The sequence below is a fragment of the Pleuronectes platessa genome, chromosome 24 (assembly GCF_947347685.1).
Source record: "Pleuronectes platessa chromosome 24, fPlePla1.1, whole genome shotgun sequence".
Classification (NCBI taxonomy): Eukaryota; Metazoa; Chordata; class Actinopteri; order Pleuronectiformes; family Pleuronectidae; genus Pleuronectes; species Pleuronectes platessa.
The window spans coordinates 9,424,049-9,446,968 of record NC_070649.1 but is presented as its reverse complement, the minus strand read 5'-3'; the positions used below and the strand labels follow the sequence as shown (position 1 = coordinate 9,446,968).

Genomic DNA, 22,920 nt, shown 5'->3' with positions numbered 1-22,920 from the left:
GCTCCTTTGCTGTGTTTTCAAGCCAAGTGTCCCAGAGCAGCTCCCTGGAGGAGGTTCACCTGGATGGGGTCCCCCCCGCCCCTCGCCTGGTAGAGATGAGACGGGACCCGGTCCTGGGCTTCGGGTTTGTGGCCGGCAGTGAGAAACCAGTGGTGGTCCGCTCAGTCACGCCAGGTGGGTTTCAAACTGTACTCTCTGTAAATCACATATTAGACTAAATAAATAATGAAGCATCATGTTACCTGACATTCACCCAAGCACCTGGCATGCATTTGAATGTATGTATAGTACTGTCGGTTATATTCTATATTTGACATAATGGTCCAAAAGATATTTAGTTGTATTTATATTGTCTTGTTGAATTAAAGTTAGTAAAGTAAGAATCTCATATTTCCAATGATCTTAGCATAGTAGCTAGTGAAATTTATAATTAAAGTAATCAATGGGGACACCATACTCCATCTGGGGCCGGAGTATTCTAGTAACATTCACTGTTCCAAGCTGCCATTTACAAGTGTAGGTGATGCTTATGTTATTTTGCGCCTTCGCCGCCTCCCACTTTCTACAAATGAAGCCAAAATATACTGAGCGCATTTACAATGTTGCTTGGGTTTGGGTTTTTAACTGCACAAGCTCGTATTCAGGTCAAATTACTGGCTCAGGTAGTGATCGGACGAAAAATTAAATTTCCATGTTTGTTCCACTAACATGGAGGAGGCAGGGTTTATGACCTATACTGCAACCAACCACCAGGGAGACGTTTTGACCTTTGGGAGCAGTCATGTCATCAATCTTAATACAATTAAAATAAGAAAAACACACTGTGCGAGCTTATTTTCCATCTTACTCCGGTGACTTCATTAATTCCTCATTACGATATTATTTGTGCTAATCAGTGCAAACACTCTAATGACTGTTTAGAGGGAGACCATGCAGACTGTTGCCTCTTCCTGCCTATGATTGAACAAGTGAGTAGTATTGACCCACGTAAGAAAGGAAAAAAACACCAATTCATGTTTGTTTCCCTGTTTATTCTTGTTGATTGCAAAATGACTGCGAAACGCCAACCAGCCGTCAGCTCCCAGTGGCTGCACACACACTCACACACACACACAGTGATTAGGAGCCTCAATAATCAATCAGTGCTGAATTCCAAACAGACGGCTGAACTCATGAGTTTTCTAGTCAGAGGGCTGAGCCAAGGAAGGGAGTGCATGCGACACACATATTTCATATGGCAGGAGGCAAACACACAAACAAGTTCACAAATGATCTGCGTTGCAACACAAAATGCACACGATCGCACACACACGGATTCACACGCTGATTCATTCATGGACCGCCGCTGACAGACAGGAACACTGCTGCTTTGATCGAGCAGTGGTTTGATCAACTCCCACTTGTTTGCTTTTGTTTATTCATGTGTGCGTGTCTGTGTGTGTGTGTGTGTGTGTGTGTGTGCGTGTAGGTGGTCCATCAGAGGGGAGGCTGATGCCAGGCGATGAGATCATCATGATTAACGACGAGCCCGTCAGCTCGGCTCCCAGAGAACGAGTCATCGACCTCGTCAGGTAGATGCAGAAACACAAGGGACGCTGTGCTCTGTCAGAATCAATGAAGGCTATAGTAGTTGGGTGTCGGCCTGACCCACAATCCTTCACTGCAGCTTATTGATACTTACATTTTATAAGGGAAAAACGCATTAAAAGGTTCTACCTGGAAAAACTCGTTACCAAAGTTGCCTGTGAAAATGGTCGTCAGTGAGATTTGTGTTTTTGTGTCATTTTAAAGGTATTAAATGTTAAACCCCTTACTGCCTGAATTAATTTCCAATTATATAAAAAATATATTATTTGTGTTTTTGGCTGTCATACAGATGCTTAAGTAATTGGAGATTGTTAATTTCAATATATCATATACAATAGATACGAAATTAAGGTATGACGCAAATTAGCGACATTAGGCAAAATGGGGCATAACCTTAATTTAACACATTTTCCAGTCTCTGGTATGTAGATTGATGCTGCTTTTGATTGAAATTGAAAAACAACATATGTTTCTGTACAATCATTGCTGTTCCATCATCACAGTATTTCAAATACAGCTTAATACCTCCACATAACTTTGCTGCACAGTCCCGAGGGGCTTGTATATATTTTCCACTCCGACCACTAGATGGCGGCAGAGTGCTTCCAATACCTTCCTTGGTATGTGTAGTATTTGCACCATCAGGCACAATCGTCACCTCGGCAGCATTAAGACCGGAATGGGGTTTGAGGCGAATTCGCGACATTCGTCCACAAGGGGTTAAAGGCATACATCTCAGAATTTCACCACATGCATGGCAAGATACCTCTAATTTTGAGAGTTACTAATTTGGACTCTTTAAAATCAGTTATATATAAAACATTGCTAGATACAGGATCATGTACAGCATTAAAACATAATGTGGTATTAGGTGATTTATTTTTCGGGTTTTCAAACATTTAAATATCAGGTTAAGAGCACACAACTTTCTGTGTTCTCGTGATTATTATCATTCATATTACAGAGCTCTGTAAAGCTCCGATGGAGTTCTCGCCCGGATCGGTGACGCTTTCCACTCGTCTGCTCATGGCTTAGTTAACAGCCCGTACACTTCTGCTCATCACGCAAACAAAATGCAGGAAGTGTTCATAATTAATAAGCCAAATTGTTAAGCGTTGAGCTAATTCAACGCACACAGCTCCCCGTGACTGAAATCATGTTTCGGTTTGTTGCTCTTTATTTTTTTTAATGCAGATATAATGAGTGGATATGTACGTGTGTGTGTGGTGGTTGGAACTGTTTCTTCTTGTGAGCTGTGATTGCCAGAGGCGTCTCATTTCCGCATCACCGTACCTAATCAAGTTCTTGTCGTTTGTCGCGATTGTGTGATACATTTGTTGCGATCCTCCTGATACATTGTCGACTCAACTCGAGTTGCCGTGTGTTCTTGTTTCAGGAGCTGCAAGGAATCCATCGTGTTGACTGTTGTCCAACCGTATCCTGTGAGTAGATCCCCTCTTGTGAATGGATTTTTAGAAGAGACCACATGGGTTGTGCCTTATCAATGAGACCATAACGCTGAAATTAGAAATCTGAGAGGAGAATTATTCGGTTCTCGTCCTCTTTTTTGTTTATTTATCACCCTTTATATTCTTAAAGGTCCAATTTATCCATTCATTTCCCAGATGATACCTGAATATAATTCAGAAAAAGAACGTGATGATAATGAGTAATATCCCCCCAGTATGTTGTTATTGCTGTCGTTCTTTCGTAATCTCACAACAATTATCCTGAAAAATATTTGTTTCTCCATTAAGGACAATGCCTGTCTGCCCTTGTCTCTCCTGCATTTAAAGACTAATCCCATTAAACAGCCCAGTCCAGCAATGAATGGATCCTACTGACATATTTCATATCACTTTTTATATCTTTCTTCTCCGTGCCATTGAGCTCCAGTGCTGTCCAACAACTATTAAACACACCGGTGGCGGTAGACATGTTTAGAGTGTTCTGTTATGTCCCATGATGCTCATTAGCAGATTGAGCTGGCCAGGCAACAGTCGTTTCCAAGGTTAGGAAGTTGGAGGAGATCATGTGACTTGATAAGATCGACAGAATCGGCGTGGTACAACCACAAACTGCACTTTGAAGTGAGAGGGGTTGTCAGCTGTCGTCAAGGGAATTGTAGTTTGTCGGCAATCCAATCAATCGGACGCCTTAGTGTAAATACTGTTAATCCACATGGAAACCCTAAATGTTAAACAATTCATAAATAATTGATAATTGATCAAATAAATGAGGTGTCACTTTTTGGGTTCTAATTGTCGACTTAATGTGCCGGGACCAGTTTTCTTTCCTCTTGATTTGACCGTGTGTTTATGCTTCTCTTTATCTCTCCCCCTCCATCTGTCTGTCTCTTTCTTCCTCTCTCTCTCCCTCTCTCTCTCTCTCTCTCTCTCTTCGTCTGTCTTTTTGGACGGACGCCTCCTAGTCCCCTAAATCAGCGTTCATCAGTGCAGCCAAAAAAGCCATGCTCAAGTCCAATCCGGTCAAAGTGCGCTTTGCAGAGGAGGTCATTATAAACGGCCAGGTTCCAGTCAGTACCACACACACACTCACCCACACACACACACACACACACACACGCACTCTTATGTATGACCTATATAGAGGATGCCAGATGGTGGCAACTGACCACACAAGTCAGACAATTCAGTGCACCGTATAGATGATTTCAATCGTAAAATTGTGTTACAACATGACACTTTTGTGATTATTGCAATTTGTTTCGGGCATTAAACACTTCACCTGTTTTTCTGTTCTCGTGACCATTAACGCTCAGGATGAAACGACCGATCACTTTCCTCCTCCGCAGAACCTGGTGAAGGACAATTCTCTGCTGTTCATGCCAAATGTCCTGAAGGTCTACCTGGAGAACGGGCAGACCAAGTCTTTTCGCTTTGACAGCAGTACCTCGATCAAGGTTTGTGTGTCTGCATGTATGTGTGTCTGTGTGTGTGTGTGCCACCCCTTAAGGCACGCTCAAGAAAATTAGCAGTCGCTGCAGTATCTATGATTACAAAGAGAGAAATTCATTTGGAATGCAAATTAGCGTCTGTCTTGATACACTCGCACGGACCATGAAATTCAATCACTTCTCCAGTTCCATTTGTTCGAGCACCTCGTTCAAGCAAAAAGCATGCTCTCGTTTTTATTTGGGAAATGGAAACTTCATTTTCGTCATTAAGTTAAAGAGGTAGAAAAAACAATGAAAACTGGCCAGGGGGCTGAGGCGGCACAGAATCACCATTCTCTGCCAAAGAGGGCTCTTCTGAAGTGGAGCAATCATCCCCTCAAGAATCCCCTGAAGTGGGCTGTAGTGTGCTGGAGGACCAGGAGCAGGATCAGTTCCAGATGCTGCCTCCAAACCCTGTTGCATCCAAAGCCGGAGCTCTCGGAGCCGAGGCGATGCAAGTGCAAGAAGGATTGAAGGCTGTCTCAAGAGTGGTAACGTTACGTTAATTAGAAGGCTAACGTTACCATGAATATATTTGTTGTTTTTATATATATATAAAGTTTCCAAGAAATCAAAAGAGATACCCAGCCCCTCCCGGGTGATGTAAACAGATACGTCACCTGCCTCCAGATCAGCCTAATTTAATTGCAAAAGCCGAGTTACAACCAGGAGAAGGCAGTTACTATGCAGAATGTTTTTGAATTCAAACATGTTGCTACTAAATATATGTTAACTTTGGGTTTCTGCTGAAAAAGGTATAATGTAAGTCAGGGGTCTTCAACAGGGGACCACGACCCCTAAGGGGTCCGCGGAGGTACTGCAGGGGGGGTCGCGAAATGTTTGGTTGATTAGACAATTTTTTATATTTTTATAATTTTGATTTATTTTCGAAACAATCTTTTTTCCACAAATTTAAATGTCACATTAACATGCATCCAACATATTGAGAGGCTTATTTGACCCTCTGCCCCTACCTCCATTCGTCCAAGGTTAGATAAGTTGTGTGCTACCCATCAGTATCCAACATCTCACTAATGTGGGAGTATGTGTGCCATCCACAGATGTCTCTTCTACATGTATGTTTAAAATAAAAACATGAATCTGTGAATTACTTTAATAGCTCAGTGTTGTATACAAGATGTATGTTTATAAATGGCAGAGGCATGGCCACCCTGTACCTACCACAAATTAAAAACATGAATATATGAACCTGTGTTATATCTGAATAGCTCAGTATTGAATGCACAATAACAGGGTAGCTATGTTTGAATATGGAATTAGGCCCAGTTTAATATAAAACACAAGTTTATACAATATATATAGTAGGGGGTCCCTGCTCCATCTCTCCACCAGTTTGGGGTTCCTTGGCCTGAAAAACGTTGAAGACCCCTGATGTAAGTGATTAAATGACTGGCAGGTCTGTAAGTCGCTGAAGAATTTGACTAAAAGTCCTTTTTTGCCTTGTTTTTATGAATGTATTTCTCTCTCTCTCTCTCTCTCCCACTCTCTCTCCCACTCTATCTCTCTCTCTCCCACTCTCTCTCTCTCTCAGGATGTGATCCTGACCCTGCAGGAGAAGCTGTCCATCAAATGCATTGAGCACTTCTCCCTGATGTTCGAACAGAGGGTGGAGGGATCTGGCAGCAAACTGCTGCTCCTGCACGAACAGGAGATGCTTACTCAGGTACGGGATGTTTACCTTCTCCTTTCACTTTCTTTGTCCCCCTTCTCTGTCTGGCACACACACTCAGATACACACATCCACTTGCACACACACACACACACACACACACACACACACACACACATACATCAGTATTCGAAGCAGCACTTGGACCTCGGTGTCAATTTATCAGCCCTGGAACAGCAGGGGCGACAGCTCACATTACACCTACCCTCCCTCACACACACACACACACACATTCATTCACAGTGCCCGGTACATTCTAATGAGGTTGCGCTATCACAAGAGGACAATTTTAATATTCATACCACTCAGTTCAAGCTCTGCATGTGCCACACACACACCCACACACGCACACACAATGGCAGATTAATGTTTCAGACTCATTCTTCACCGACATGTTTGATAAAACATACGCCACACTGTAAAACACCTGAGTGTCAGACTCGGTGACAGGTTGCTATAATATGATGCCGTAACAATGACAACATTGAGCCATATAAATCCAGTGTGAATCCCACCCCCACTGTCAGAGAGAGGTTGAAACAAATCATCTAGGCCTGTAGTGCCATGAGGGGTCACTCAGGAGTTTATTGGATTGAAGGGGACAGTAGGTAATAAGGTTGGACACCAGTGAATTAAACTACTGCTCCCTGTTGTCTCACCTTCACTTTATTATGTTGCTATATGACGATGGATTGGTAATAAATCTCTTATATATGATGTTCTACTGTGCTTTTAGTACTTTTACTTTGGTACCTCTGTTTACTATAATAAATGTGTTACTATAGAATGGCCGTCAGCTCCAAGGCCAAACAATCTTAGCTCTTATATTGGAAAAAAGAAACAGGAAGTCATCGAACTTTGCAAATAAAACCTGTTTCTTAGATCAGGAACCTCATAAAAATAATAATAATAATAATAACCTTGATTGATATGGCGCCTTTCAAGGTACCCATATCACCCATATCTAAGAAAATCGTAGAATCTCCAGCGAGTGATAAAGTAACTGAAGGTCAAAAGCCCTTTGTTTTAAGGAATCTTTAAAAGGTTCTCAGGTGGTCGGCGAGTCGACCGTATCTGTGGGCCGCAGGGTAAGAGATGGAGTGCAGGGGGGGGGGTCAGACAGGTACTGGGGAGCCAGAGCATGGAGGGATTTGTAGGTTAGGAGGAAGTTATTATTTAAGGAACTGACAAAAATGCCACAGAAAGTAATTAATAAAACTTCCTTTGCCCTGGGCTGCACCAAAACTCAATGGGATTGGCATGGATTGACAACACCACCATGCCAATCCAGCCCCTAACTTTGGTGCACCTGATAATGCCATTCCGTATTATCCAGCTCTATCTGCCTAGTAAATACCTCCACCGTTCTACAATTACTAGTAATACTATTACCGATCCATGACACCTACTAACACTCCTAATACTGCTACTTCTTGCACTGAGCCAATGTTAATCGCACGGCTCTTACACCTAATCCTGCTAATGCTTCTATTACCACCAGTACCACTATGGCCACTGCTACCATACCTATTGCTTTTAGTACTAAGAATATTCTTTATGTTGCTGGGAATATTTTTATTGGCTTATATAAAGTACTAAGGTGGTTTTCGCTCTCTCCCGCCTCTGCGACCCCAGGTGACCCAGAGGTACGGCTCCGACAAGATGAAGTGTTTCTTCAGGATCAGCTTCGTGCCGCGGGACCCCGTGGAGCTGCTCCGGAGAGACGCCGTGGCGTTTGAATACCTCTATGTGCAGGTGAGGCCTTAAAGCTACTTGTTATTATTAAAGTGATTTATTATTACATTAAAATATCCTGTTTTAGTCGGATAGCTCATGTTTGAGAGGGATGCAGTTTGATTCTGGCTTTTGATTACTTACAAACTGAATGAACCCTTTTCATCTAGCCTATTTCTACTCATTTATCCATCAATTGTAAAAAAAAATTAAAGACGATTCCAACTGGCCAACTATTTATATCTCTGGCATTGCATTAGTGATGTTTTTACAAGCTTTTTCTCATCTTATTCTACAGAACAATGCCTCAATCTCATGTGTGGAGACATTTCACCCCAGCCAATGTAGAAGGAAAGGCTGTGTACATTTGCAAATACTGTGCAAAGACCTATGTTAAGAATGACACAAAGATGCAGAAGCATATAGTCAAGTGCCCAAAGTTTCCTCAGGGCTCAAATCAGCCTATGACAAAACAAAATGTTTATATTTATATCTGTATATGACAAGGTAAATACAGTTAGTATAAATTACCCACACAATTTCTTGTTAATTCCCGTTAATTCCCGTATATTCCACTGGAAAGTTTCCAGCTTTGAATATTCCTGGAATTTTGCACTCCTAGTCCTGAAAAAAAAAACACTCCTGCCCTGGTAAAAACTAATAAATGACTACCCCATAAGATTCTTTGATAATTAGTCTAGTGAAACTGCTTGAGAGAAGGAAAGCTAATAATGTCTTCTTGACTCGTGCTTCTAAATCCTTCATGAGGGAGTGGACCCTGTTTCTCTTTGAAGGAATCTCAAACCGCAAACGTTAAGAACTTTACTTGGACTTGAAGGGGATCCATTGTTTCTCTAAAAAGAAACGATATACAGTTCACAAGCCCAAGGACATGATTTGTTGGGCTCCCCTGTGACTATTTCTGCTTCTCTGTAGTGTTGCAACGACGTGGTCTTGGAGCGGTTCGGCCCCGAGCTGAAGTACGACGCCGCGCTGCGATTGGCCGCACTGCAGATGTACATCCTCACCATGACGACCAGACAGAGCCAGAAGGTCTCACTCAAATACATCCAGTAAGTGTGTGTGTGTGTGAATTAAGTGGCGATATGTGTAGCCACTAACAGGATGTGTGATTTGAAACAGCCTGGAGCTGCGCCTTCAGTAATAAATGACGGCAGAAGATTATCAGAGAAATAGTCCTCGTTGTTTTTAGTTCGTTGCAGTTTAAATATCGAAAAGAAATTGTGGAATCTAAAATAAAATGTGTGAGAAACACAAATTAATATTCTGTTCACAATAATATCACTCTGACTTGCCAATTACCTCAAAGCGGATTTTTATCTATTTTATATTCAGTGGTGTCTTACAGCTGATACGCCCCCTTAAATAGGTTTCTATTCAGTGCATCCACTTTTCAAAGTAAAGAGCAGTTCTCCTCCTGAAAGTTACACTCTGTTCCAGAACCGACAGCTTTAAGAGAGTAAACACCTCAGTTCTAGCCTTTGACTGTGAGTGCTTGTCCCGGGTGCAGTGGAAGAGTCACTTAAGTTTGAACGTAGATCGATGTCCTCGTAACAGAAAGGAATGGGGTCTGCCGGTGTTCCTGCCTCCTGCCGTGCTGTCCACCATGAAGGAGAAAAACATCAGGAAGGCCCTGACACACATCCTCAAAACCAACCAGAACCTCGTGCCTCCAGGGAAAAAAGTAAGCATCGCTCTTTTGTCTTTCCTTGCCCTTGTTTACAAACCTTCTGACACACACACACACATTTGTTTTCTGACGCAATACCTTAAAATAGCATCGCTGCCTCGCTCAACCTTGTCTGGGTTCCCACCCATGTCCACCTACGACCCCTGTGTCGGGACAGGCCTTGAATGATAATGCAAATAGCGAGCAAGGTTCATTTGCTCGCCGTGTGCTCGATAAGATATTCAAATTCGCTCACACGTGTCCCAGTCAGGTGCCACCGACCCAGCTTCACTTGAACTATCTGATCTTTTTAAAGCAAATCGTATTAAAATAGGCCAAACTCCCCCGTGAATGATTTGAATGAAAATGTATAAATTGAAAATGATGGTGATATGTGTCTGACCTTTCTGTCCCCGTCGTGCTTTCACCATAACAAACATAACAAGCTTAAATCCTCAAAGTTATTTATTAGACATGATGTCTTTGAGAAATTAAGCAGCCACTGAAACAGATTGTTTGGACATCGCCGCTCATCAGTAGGCAAACTAGAAGTGCTCTATGTCAAAGCCCATCATCCTTTGTTCAGCTTCATGCAGGGGCTGATGGGATGTAGCTGAGGGTAAACATGCCTGAACTCCATTGGTTTATATGCTAATATATGTGTGTAGTAAAACGCCAGTCAAACCTGAAAGATATTGATCTCTTCCCTCAAAGCCCGAGCGGTAAGAACGTGCAGTTCAATCATTTGTATTCACAGTGCCGGCTGATATCTCGTCTATTCATTAGGGAGGAACTCGGCCGGGCTGCACCGATGAGCTCAACGCCGCCGCCCCTCCAAATCAGCTTTCTCATTACGCTCTTGAAGTTATCGCTTCGGCCCTCATCAAATCAGGCCGCTCGCCTGGTTTTGCGGAAGGGCCAAGGACTGAGTGAGAAATTCATAGTGGCAAAATTATGTTTTAATGGGGGATGTCTGGTTTCACCAGGCGAGGTCAGACACCGCCATTAGCCTTTTGTTTTTGTGACAGTTAGTGAGGTAAAATATCTTACCTCACTATCTGTCTATACTGTCGTCCAGATGTATTCTCAAATTTAGGGGACATTAGGGGACTATAAAGCAAATATAAGGTGCAATATAAGTCTCATGAACATTCTAAATGGTTATAAAGTCATTGTCACTGCTTTTGCATTGAGCATGTGGATATATACCTTATACATGAAGCTTTAGATGCACTTTTGGTCCTTTCATGTTAGATTTTTAAAAATCGTTGCCGCAAGCAAAGCCATAAAGAGTTCTGCGGTGGAGAAGCTCTTCAGAATTTGATGAGATTTAATTTATATGATGGGATTGTAATGGAAAATCAGTGGTCCAGATCAAAATGGCTTGAGGAATGCGTCACATCCTGACATTAGAAGACAAATGCTTCTGTTGGGTTTGAAGTGATTCCATTTCAGATGCTTACTAATGCAATTCTCTCCTCTCTGCAGCTGACTGCTTTGCAGGCCAAGGTGCATTACCTGAGGTACCTCAGTGAACTCCGACTCTACGGAGGGAGGGAGTTCAAATCAATACTTTTGGTAAGGCCATTCGTTTTTAGAAATGATGAAGGTCTGAGGAGAAACTTGGTCAAACTCGCTGCTAAAACCTTTTCAGCATGGAGACTGATTACAGGTGTCTAATGCGCACACGTTTACTTTCTGTAGCAAGGGGAGAAACAGACAGAAGTGATGCTGCTAGTGGGCCCACGGTACGGCATCAGTCATGTTATCAACACCCGCACCAACCTCGTGGCCCTGCTGGCTGACTTCAGCCACGTCAACCGCATCGAGATCCTCACCGAGGACGATGTCAACGTCCGCCTGGAGCTGCATGTTCTGGACGTCAGGGTGAGTTTCTTTCTGGACCAGCAAACATCAATTAGTCTGACACCATTTTTAGCATTTGTTGATTTTCCACTTTCTTTCTTATTTCCTCTTTTCCTTTTCTTTTTTTTAACAGCCCATCACACTCATCATGGAGTCGAGTGACGCAATGAACCTGGCCTGCCTAACAGCAGGCTACTATCGCCTCCTAGTGGACTCAAGGAGATCTATCTTCAGCATGGCCCACTGCAACCACACAGGAGGGGATGACAGTGAGTGGTTATTAACTATGTAACATATAATAATAAACTGATTCCCTTAAAAAAAAAAGGTTAAATCTACAAAAATACTATTTCTAAATATTATTATTTATGATAAAATTATTATATAAACATGCTTCATATTTTTTAATTAAACAGCTGGGGGAGAGGACCTGCAATAACATTAAAATAGAAAAATAGACAAATTTGTAAGGTATTTCTTTAAGTTTACTTTAAGTATTTAAATCTTTCATTGAAAAAATTGTCACTAGGGTGAGAATATATTTATGTTTCTTGAGGAGTTCAAAGTTTCATGGCAGAGCACTCCATTATATGCTCTATTTTAAAAGAGAGGAACTCAAGGTTATACAGAGACGCTTGAAAAATGTATGTGTCACAGTGCAGCATAAAACCTCACATTCCTGAAGAAGAGCTCTCAAAAGTCTTGCGAAGAGAAAATCCTTTAAAACTTTATCATCATCAAATATAAAAGACATAAAGTAATAAAAACCCTGTGTGGCTGCTGTGTGCAGGTCAGGATCGTGTGCTGGAGTGGCCGTACAGCACATCTCTGGGGGGAAATGAGACATCACCCGGCCAGGGAGAGGTCTACAACCGGGACTCTCAGTATTCAGGCAACGGGCAGAGGGAAAACAGCATCTCCCCGTACTTCCACGAGCCCCAAAACCCCGAAAGAGACCTCGGGACACGGAGAAGTCCATTGCCCCCTCCTCTTCCCCCCGCTACCAGACACAAACCTCAAGACTCACCTCGGAGTGCCAAAGTGTCGTTCATATTCGGGGGGGACCAGCCCTTGAACAAGTCTAAGAACCTGGGCTACGAGAGACTATTGGAGAGCCCCGAGGTGCCGGAGCACCGGCCGCTCTACTTGCACAATAACACAGACTTTCGGTCACAGGACACGGTGCCATTTCAGTTTAGTGGTCTGACACATGTCTATAGTAACATTATAAGTGAGCAAGGTGGCGAGGAGCCGCTGCTGAGAGACCTGTTCTATCGCGACACGACGGATGACGCCGAGGATGATGATGATGCCTCCTGCGAGGAGGACTCCACCGGGGGCACACCTGTGGGTGATGGCAGAGGACTGGGAGATGAAAACTGCAGCAACCAAGGAGGAGGGCTCGCCACGGCAGCTGGGAAATCCACCTTCCTCACGCTTTCTGGTTCTACAGACGACATCATCGACCTGACGTCGCTCCCCCCTCCCGAGGGAGACGGCAGTGTTGATGAGGATGAGGACGACACGCTGCTGCAGACGCTCAACCTCGCCATCGCCGCCCCACCACAGGGTTTTCGGGACAGTTCTGATGAGGACGCGGCCCCCGAGGGGAGGCCGCTAAGCACACAGGACAATGACGATATCCCAGTATCTTTAATTGACGCCATTCCAACACATGGAGAGGGGGAAAGTTCCAGGGGAGGGGAGACGAGGCTGGAGAATGCTGTTGTGAATACTCTGCAGGCACTGGAGGCTCTGTCTGTCTCTGAGCAGAGGCCTCCCCCGCCACCACCCAACAGGAACCACCCAGGTCGGTGATTTATCACAATCATTTCGGTTTTCACACCTTTATACTCAACCTAACCTACCCCAAATAAATCCAATGTCCCAGTGACAGCGTGGATCTGTCATATGATGATTTAATCCACAAAAAAAAATGTTTTTAGTGTATTTAATAATTGTTTTGCTTCTCTAATATACTGTGACATTTTGCCACTTTTAAGTTAACAAAGTTAAAAAAAACACATTCATCAAAACTATTTCTATAATGTGCCTTCTCCTTAATTGCAAATATGAATTAACTTGTTTCATTTTTAGTTGATTGACCACATATGTTTTCTTATATTTTAGGTGTTTACGCATCTCGAGGCTTCAGCCCAGGGTCTTCCTCAGATTCTGGAAATGAGACCAACTCCTCAGAGATGACAGAAATCTCAGAGCTGGCAGCTTCTCACAGGCTCAGTGAGAGTCACATGCGTCTCCTTGTGGCCACAAGGGAGGGATACCAACCTTTACTCGAGGAGAAAACCGAATTCCCCGTCTCACCCAGGACAGGAGGAACATTGCCGAAGAAATCTCTCAGTCCATCAAGGCACCTTCAGCCTCCAGCAGTTCCTCCAAGACGGAGCCCCCATTTGGAAACTGCATCATCTGGGCCAGACACCTTGGTGGTGAGGTCCCAGACTAACCTCTCGTCCACTCTGCAGCGCCCAAGCTCCGTCACACCCGGAGGGAAGCATCACCAGAAGTCAGCAGACTCCAGCGGGAAGTATAACACCTTCAGCACAAGGGAAGGGTATCGAGGAGAGAGAGGTGGCAGTCGCAACCATCTCAACTTTGACCAACGCACCTCATTTTGCGAGAGAGGGGAAAGTCAAGGACGACAAAATTCTATTTTAGAAGAAAGTTCTGGAGCAAGCAGCATCGTCCGTGACCATCCCAGAATTCCGCGCCCTCCTTCCTCTGCCACAGATCGCCTCTTAGATGGTGTCAACATAGGGGACTGTGGTACAGACAATGGAGCTGCACCTGTGGAACAAGACGAACACCTCGTTGTAGCATCATTGATTTCTCCAACCAAAAACTCCAGATCAGGGGGGTCTAACCAGGGATCTGACATACAAAGCGACCATCAACCGATTTCTAGACAGCAGAGTGTTGCACGGTTGTGCGAGTACCACCTAGCGAAAAGGATTTCAAGTTTGCAAGGAGAAGCTCACAGTTCACTGCAGGGTTCTCTGTGCTCATCACTGGACGCTGGTGGCAGCACGAACAGCAGTGCCTGCGCCACCCCGACTGACTCACCGCTTGGCCCTGGTGCGGCTGAATCAAAACACCACCATTTGCAAAGGCACCCACTTTCCACTTCCTCGTCGTCATTACTCAGGGTGCTGAACTATGAAGATAGCAAACACAACAACCCTGCTCAGGGCGCGCAGGGAAAAGACCTCCACCCTCATGCAGACCCCGCCCTCCTTCGGAAAATGCTACCAAATATTCACCCACCTGGCGCTGGGGCCGAACAGGCCCGACCTTCCTCAGCCACACCATCAAAGCATAAAGAGACCACAGGTACTGGAAGCAAGAAGTCCCACAATGATCTGCATGCAAAACAACAGGCCAGTTTTAAGGGGCTGAACCAGAAGGAAGGCAGCGAGGCCTACAGACAACTGATTAACTATCTAACAGTCAGCCAGATGCATCAGGGAGGGAAGCTGCACAGTGCAGGCATGGGTGGGGCAGTGAAAAAGGACACCAGGCGCTTTATCACTAGCAACCCTCAGCTTGTGGAAATGGTAAAGAACAGGGGCAACACCATCCCTCGCTGCCCATGTATGCCTTCCTCCATATCATCCCCATTCCTAAACCCCAATGTAGCAACCCCTAACGCGGCCGCCATGCAACTGGCTAATAAGAACCTGCGCTCATATAATTCAGCCACACTTCCTGCCAAACTCAAGAGGAGTCCTGAAATACATGCTCACAGGCTGAATGAGGGTCTGGAGTTCGGGCCAGCTAATGCTGAGAGAAGAAGCTCCTTTTCTGGCCTGGAGAGTGAGTTAGAGCGGAGTGAAATGGACCCAGAGTACTTTATGTCGCTGTATAAGTCTGAGGGTTGTATCAACCAGGATCGGGGGTTCATCCCAGGTGGAAACCACAATGGTGGGGGGACAGCTACCTGTCCCCCGCCTCGATCAAGAAGCCAACCTGGCGGTAGCACAGAGGACTGGTTCAAAACAGACCCGAGGGCTAAACATGCTGTCCGTCAGTCTCCTCATCCTCGTCCAGACCTCAACACTGTGTCACTAGGAAGGGGAGACCACCCATCAGCTTTTATCAGGCAAGTATCTTCTAGCCGGTCTTGCATTACATCTCCAGCTCCCAACCTACAATCTCCACCTCCTCCGCCACCACCACCTCCGCTTCCTCCTTTATCTTTACCCGTGCAAGCCAACGCCAGCTCCGGCAATTCTGGATTCGGGCAAGATTCCATCCATTCGCTCCAGTCCCGGCAGAGTCAGAACCACATTCAGGCCCTATCTGCACCCCCCCCTCAGACAGATACCTTCAGTAATAGCCTGCAAAGGGGCCGGGAACTCAAACGCAGCACAAGTAATGTAACTGCCAGCTCTGGGAGTGTGGAGGTCCTGTTTGAAAAGCCCACCCGCAGCCGCAGTCAGCAGCCCTTGTTGCCGTCTGTGCCCCAGCAAGGTGAGACCAAAGTCCAGAGGAGGCCAACAAGGAAGCGGCTCTCCAAGAGCTATTCCCAAGGTTCTGTATCTTCCCACACCACCTGCTGGTCTACAGGCAGCAGGATAGACAGTAGACGGGCATCTGTGGCATTTCCTTTGCAGAAAGACGCTAAACACATGAAGGGCTCTCAAAAACTGGACACCAGCCCCTGGCGATGCAACGGGCCTTTTAGCTACTGTTTCTTCAAACGTAAGAGTGAGGCTGAGGAGGATGAGATCGAGTGGGAGAGGGCAAGGCGAAGCCATAATATGGAGCATGACAGTGCCGCTGCAGCAGCCATATTTCCATGTGGCTCAGCCTTGGATGCAGCTGGGGAGCAGCTTTACGGAGAGGTCCTGAATAACATGAGCTTCAGTGACCGTCTTGCGCGGATCAACGCACTTAAGGACCGCATGTACGGCTTCCCATCCGGCTTTACCGATGTCCGCCGCGACGCCAGCGAGCTCATCGCACTGGTGAGATCCAGTGTGGGTCGCTGCGACCGTGGGCCCCAGATGCCCATGCAGGATGTTTCCCAGTTCAAGCAGCTCCTCTCGGTCGAGTCGAAAGAATTAGGCCGGGCGTGCCGGAGGATGGCGCAGGCCCACAGCAGTCCTGAGGAGATGCTGCTCGCTGTGACTTGTAGCTTCCAGGTGCTTTGCTGCCTCTGCGAAGCCTGCTTGTGTCTGGTGAGGGGGCTCAGAGCCTCGGCCTCGCATCAGCAGAGAGAAGTCGTGGCAAAGGTTGATGAGGTTGTTATGAACTACATCTGTTTGCTCAAAGCGGCTGAGACCGCCACCGTGGGAGCACCAGGGGAGCACAGCGTGAAGGCCCTGGTCCGCCACTCCAGTACTATGTCGGCCATCGCTAACGCACTCACCCGCTCCCTTAAAACGCTGCTTAGCAAGTAGAGGCTACTCCTTATGCTTTATAGTGTGGCCTACACAGTCAGTTGAAGTCTGTCTTTAAGCATCTTGTTATTTCTGCAGAAAGAGTTGTATTTTTCATACTAGCTCTGAAAAAGTTCCCATATCAAAATCAATAGTGCGCTGCTGTTAGATGAACCATTGAGGTGACGAAACGGAAAGATGCTGAAAGGCAGTCTGATCTGACTGCACTTGCTTTTTGTGATGACAATATTGTAATGTATATTCACAAAGCCATACTGTCACAGATCTTTGTAATAAGAAATGTACCTAATAGATTCCCTTTTACCTGTGCATTATGTAAGTTATTTAAAAAAAGAACATGTTTATAATGTACATAAATACAACTAAATTATATTATTTGCTGTAGCAGTTTCAAGAGGCCATTAAGTACTCAACTTGATTAGCTCTAATATTGTAAAGGGCTGGGGTGAGTTCACTTTCAGTTCTATCAAAGTGCAGTTTTACTATAGATATTTATAATTGTACCTACAATACTTTACCTGTAGAAATCTAAATGAATATGTGCCACTGTTAATCCAGTGAGGAAATTATTGCTGTTATTTTATTCACATACTATATGTGTAAATGCAAAATGTATGGATGTAAAAGTTAAATTAAACTTTTTTTTTTGCTCGATGAGAGGAGTAAATGTTGGAAATGTGGAAATACAGGGATAATAAAGTTGCACTGCATTTAATTTATATTTTATCACCTAGATTATTTTCAGAAAAAAATAATAAACAGCAAATTATACCCCCCCAGATACATATACACACATATATATATATATATAATGATTTAATACGATTATATAATATTAACAATTTTGAATTGTTGAATCAGATTGATGTTAATTCTATCTAGTTATTTTTTATTTTTTGTGATTGATTTTCTGTTGTGGAATAATCTTTGTGCTTGAATGATGTATTATTCCACACTATGTATCAAGGTGCAGTTGTCTGTTGACAAGAAATTCAATTATTTATTTCCAGTAATCTGCCAACCTATTAAAACACATTTTACAGATATTTTTTTACGTCTCTTATGATGTTTCTTTTGGTTCAAATGCTTTATTGTAATTCCCAATTAGCCTTGTTATATAAATGTAAATGTGAAGTATCAAGAGTAACAAGAGATACATTACCGATGAAGTATGATACTTAAAGGCTCAGTGTGTACAATTAATGTGGAAGGCATCAATTGGTAGAAATTTAATATGCAATAATCCTAGTGATGTTCTCAGTAGTGTGTTTCATCTAAATTGTATGAATTGTAGAAGAATGAGCCCTATATATTTAAATTATTTAAATTTACATAGGAAGCGGTTCCTCTCTACGGAGGCAACTGAGCGCTACAAAGGTTCTCTGTCATGTTTGTAAGACATCAGACAATTGTGTACAACCAAAGAAGTTCTTCTTTTTTCATTACTTCCTTACTTAAAAATGTAACAACATTTTAATTAGCAGGTCCATGCATGTATTGCATGGTGATCAAAGTAATAATAGTGGCTTCAAAGTGGCGAGGAAGGCATATGGAATGAAGGGGAATACCTTTGATATAAAAGTAAATAGTAAATAATCAGATGTCCTGTAAACACAGTCCTCTTTACACCTACACTACAAAGTATTTCAGAAGGGGAAAAGAGGATTCTACAACATGTTGAGGAGACACAGCTATCAATTGGCAAAGAAGACAGAACAAAGAACAAATCATCTTTAAAAAATGGTGAGTATTTCTGTTAAACACACATCTCTGAGGAGGAGTTGAAGTGGGATCTGGGTCAATGAGCTCACTACAGAGGAAGAAATGTAAAATGTCAATCATTTAACATACATGGTAACAGGGATTAAGCTGGTGACTGACCTTTGATCGTTTTTTTTGTTTCCACAGCGAGAATGTATCTCCATTCATATTGGCCAAGCCGGTGCACAGATTGGAAATGCATGTTGGGAGCTCTACTGTTTGGAGCACGGCATCCAGCCGGACGGTCTGATACTCGACAACACGAAGGGTGGAGGTATAGATAACTCCATCAACACCTTCTTCAGTGAGACTGGAGCTGGCAAACATGTTCCCAGGACAATTTTTGTCGACCTGGAGCCGACAGTCATTGGTAAACAACTTCTTCATCTTTTTTCAGTCTATCAACTGAGTTTCTTTTAATCTCAATAACTAGAGATGACTGTTGAATATCTGTTTCTGGCTGCTCCCCAGATGAGGTGCGAACTGGAACCCTACGCAAGCTCTACCACCCTGAGCAGCTGATCTCGGGTAAGGAGTGTGCAGCCAATAACTACGCTCGTGGTCGCTACACTACTGGACAAGCTGTAATCGAACAGGTTCTGGATAGAACTCGTAAACTTGTAAGCTCATCTTCTGATGTGTTAGATTTCCCACTTGAGAAAGCACATTGATTCGAGCGACAACACAATATTTTAACAATCCATGTTTCCCTGCAGGCTGACCAGTGCACAGGGCTCCAGGGTTTCTTAATCTATCGCTCCTTTGGAGGAGGAACTGGCTCAGGCTTCACCTCTCTGCTGATGGAGCGTCTCTCTGAAGATTACGGGCAAATGTCCAAGCTGGAGTTTTCCATCTACCCATCTCCTCATTTGTCCACAGCTGTGGTGGAACCCTACAACTCCATCCTGACCACCCACACCACCCTGGAGCACTCCAATTGCACCTTTCTGGTGGACAACGAGGCCATCTATGACATCTGCTCCAGGAACCTTGACATTGAGCGCCCCTTCTACACCAACCTCAACAGGCTGATAGGACAGGTTTCCTCCTCCATCACCGCCTCCCTGCGGTTCGACGGTGCCCTGAATGTCGATCTGACCGAGTTCCAGACCAACCTGGTGCCCTACCCTCGTATCCACTTCCCTCTGGTCAGCTATGCCCCAGTTATCTCAGCAGAGAAGGCCCATCACGAGCAGCTCTCTGTGGCTGACATCACAAACGCCTGCTTCAAGCCGGCCACTCAGATGGTGAAATGCGACCCTTGTCACGGCAAGTACATGGCCTGCTGCCTCCTGTACCGTGGAGACGTGGTGCCTAAAGATGTCAGCTCTGCCATCACCACCATCAAGAAGAAGCGCACCATCCAGTTTGTGGACTGGTGTCCCACAGGCTTCAAGGTGGGCATCAATCACCAGGCCCCCACTGTGGTTCCTGGTGGAGACCTGGCCAAAGTGCAGAGGGCCGTGTGCATGCTGGGCAACACAACCGCCATCGCAGAGGCCTGGGCTCGCCTGGACCACAAGTTTGACCTCATGTACGCCAAGAGGGCCTTCGTCCACTGGTATGTTGGAGAGGGCATGGAGGAGGGAGAGTTCTCTGAGGCCAGGGAGGACATGGCCGCTCTGGAGAAGGATTATGAAGAGGTTGGAGCCAGAAGTGTTGTCGAGGAGGATGAAGGCGAAGAGTATTAAATAACTCCCTCTAACCTGTTCTGTCTTTATGCCTCCTCAAAGATGAACTGATTGATTAGACTGCTTTAACACTGCTTTGTTCAAGCAGTCTAATCAATCAGTGAAAACTTATAAAATAAAGATATTGTTGCATTCTCCTAATTTGATTTGACAGTCAGTTGTCGCAACACTTGTTTGACATTATGATATATAGGGATTCTTGCTAGAGTATTCAGGGTTCCCACGCTTGCCTTGAAAAAAAATTCCATGCTACCTCCTGATTTTCCAGGTACCATATTAAGTAATGATCTATAGGCTCCTGAAGCTTTCCGCGCCCCCCTCCCCTCACAAACACAACCCCCTAGGACACCTGACTACTAACTTGATTTAAAAGATGTGCCAGTCAAGTCTACATTGTAAATGCTTAGAGATTATGTCTTATTGATATATCAATGCATGAAATAATGCAACAATCTGTAGATGAACAACAATTTATTGAACGGGAACTTTGAGACACATGAGCACTGGGATTGATATTTGTTCTCTTCCACTCCTCTCCTATCTTATCCTGTCCTCTTCTCTCCACACCTCCCCTCTCGTATCCGCTCCTGTCTTCTCTTCCTACTCTTCTCAACTCCTCTCCACTCTTCTCCCTTTTCCTCTGTCATCCTCTACTCTTGTATCCTCCTCTTTCATCTTCTCCCCTCTTCTCTTCCTCATCCTGAATCTACAGCGTGTCATTGTCACTCACTCCTGTAATGCATCACACATTTGAGATTATGAGTCTTACGTAGAAGAGGTCATATGCCTACCCTTACTCTGTAAAAGCTTTTGTAAATCAAACTAATGAACCTAAAAGGAAAAACATAAGGCTGGTTCCCCTGTGGTTCCTCAGTACAGCAACCTCAAAAATGTCTCACCCCAAATGTTCCTATTTAGTAATATCATTTTTTTTAAAGAAAAAACGAAAAATCCCAAAATAGCTAAAAGTAGATATAAGAATGAATGTTACAAAATTGATCAAGACTAGACTGGTCATGTCAACTAGTATAGAAGTAATGTCACAGCCTAATGTGAAAATGTATTGGTAGTTAGCTAGCAACGCAAGCTAGCCAACACTAGCTAGTTAGTTAGCAAGCTGAATGTTGGCTAGCAAGATTGCACTGCATGTGCTTGCTAACCATCATTAATGAATCCAAATTCAAAACAAACTCCCCTAAATGTGGTGAATAACACGGTTTTAGGAAAAGTCAATGAGTGAAATACATATGGGGATCGAACATAGTTCTAGTATTTTAAAAGCAAGGTAAAAATTACGTCAACAATTCTAGTGTAAGCTGAAGCTAGCAAGTTGCAGCTTGCTAGCTAGCAAGATTGCACAGGTTACTAACTAACGTTGATAAACCCAGGTTTACCACACAGTTGAAACACAGCTTCTTACATTTGAGGATAAACTTGCATAAGAAGTTTCACTGTAGATGTCAAGGCTCCCGTGTTGGCTGGGAAATGCATGTATTTGACCCTTCTATTGAGATCGCGAGTAATGTTTCTCGGTTATTATTCCCGAAGTCCACCAATCCGAAACTATACTTTTAAAGTCCATATCACCAGGTTGCCTCATCAAATTCCAACATCCAATACACCAGATAGGATGCCAAGAGCATGTTCTACAACATGGGATCATCCATTTCTATCTACAGTAAGAGCTGTTCACATGTAAAGGGTTTTTATAAACTTATCTTAATTCTGTGCTCAATAGTTTCATTTTATTACTATTTTACACATCATCCAATACAATTTTCCAGGATAACTGTTTCAATTTCCATGTAAGTGTTCACTTTTGCTCAGTTTCCATGACTTTTCCAAACCTGGAAAATGAAAAAATAAATTCCATGTTTTCCATGGTTTCCAGGTACCGTGGGAACCCTGGTATTGAGCTCAGGCTAAACAGCAGTGTTTAACCCTGCTCACAGCATGGCTCTGGGGACATCAGTCAGATGGTGAATGACATTTTCAAGAGGATGATATGCCCATATGGGCAGTTTGCTGTATTTACTGCCCATTAGGAAATATTGAACATGATAACCATACTTGCTCAACACTGTCTGTAAACCATAAGCATTCTGATTGTAATATACCTCAGTAGTTTCATATGGTCATATAGTTCAAAGATCCTATTACATGAAGAACAAGTTTTGGTTTCAACATACCAGAATTGAAAGTGTCAGTGAACAGGAGAACCTTGGATAATTTGTCAGTTTGCAAGGTGGAGGTGGTAGCGATCGCAGCAGCCTTACATTGGGTAGAAGAGTTATAATTTAGGAAGGTTGTTTTGTGTACAAGACTTTTGTTCAGCACTAATATCATTAAAGTAATTTTCATCTAACAGAAGGCAAGACTTCGCTAATGAGATATTTGGGTGGGTGGATCCAGGTATTTTGTATTCTCTGTCTGTGAGATACTGTGTTTCCCAACATCTTCATTGTTTCATAGAGAATCGTTCATGGTTCTAGATGTAAAAAGAACAAACAGGCATGTGTAAG

The 22,920-nt window shown here is 43.9% G+C and overlaps 2 protein-coding genes across 2 annotated transcripts in view; both read left to right on the top strand.

The window, feature by feature from the left end:
• LOC128430781 (FERM and PDZ domain-containing protein 4) overlaps nucleotides 1-16,946 on the top strand; it is a 63,638-nt gene extending 46,692 nt beyond the window's left edge. Inside the window, exons 5-19 of the mRNA XM_053416827.1 lie at nucleotides 23-174; nucleotides 1,469-1,571; nucleotides 2,984-3,029; nucleotides 4,019-4,123; nucleotides 4,403-4,510; nucleotides 6,096-6,227; nucleotides 7,869-7,988; nucleotides 8,904-9,040; nucleotides 9,546-9,672; nucleotides 11,146-11,235; nucleotides 11,362-11,544; nucleotides 11,657-11,792; nucleotides 12,314-13,333; nucleotides 13,654-15,417; nucleotides 15,451-16,946. Of these exons, the coding sequence (XP_053272802.1) occupies nucleotides 23-174; nucleotides 1,469-1,571; nucleotides 2,984-3,029; nucleotides 4,019-4,123; nucleotides 4,403-4,510; nucleotides 6,096-6,227; nucleotides 7,869-7,988; nucleotides 8,904-9,040; nucleotides 9,546-9,672; nucleotides 11,146-11,235; nucleotides 11,362-11,544; nucleotides 11,657-11,792; nucleotides 12,314-13,333; nucleotides 13,654-15,417; nucleotides 15,451-16,946 (5,719 nt within the window). The remainder of the gene's footprint in view (nucleotides 1-22; nucleotides 175-1,468; nucleotides 1,572-2,983; nucleotides 3,030-4,018; nucleotides 4,124-4,402; nucleotides 4,511-6,095; nucleotides 6,228-7,868; nucleotides 7,989-8,903; nucleotides 9,041-9,545; nucleotides 9,673-11,145; nucleotides 11,236-11,361; nucleotides 11,545-11,656; nucleotides 11,793-12,313; nucleotides 13,334-13,653; nucleotides 15,418-15,450) is intronic.
• Nucleotides 16,947-18,839: 1,893 nt separating this feature from the next.
• tuba8l2 (tubulin, alpha 8 like 2) lies at nucleotides 18,840-20,398 on the top strand (the record flags this gene model as incomplete). Its single annotated transcript, XM_053417413.1, has 3 exons — nucleotides 18,840-19,077; nucleotides 19,179-19,327; nucleotides 19,424-20,398. Coding segments are annotated over 3 exons (1,362 nt in total), but the record flags the coding sequence as incomplete, so codon positions are not given.
• Nucleotides 20,399-22,920: the final 2,522 nt, after the last annotated feature.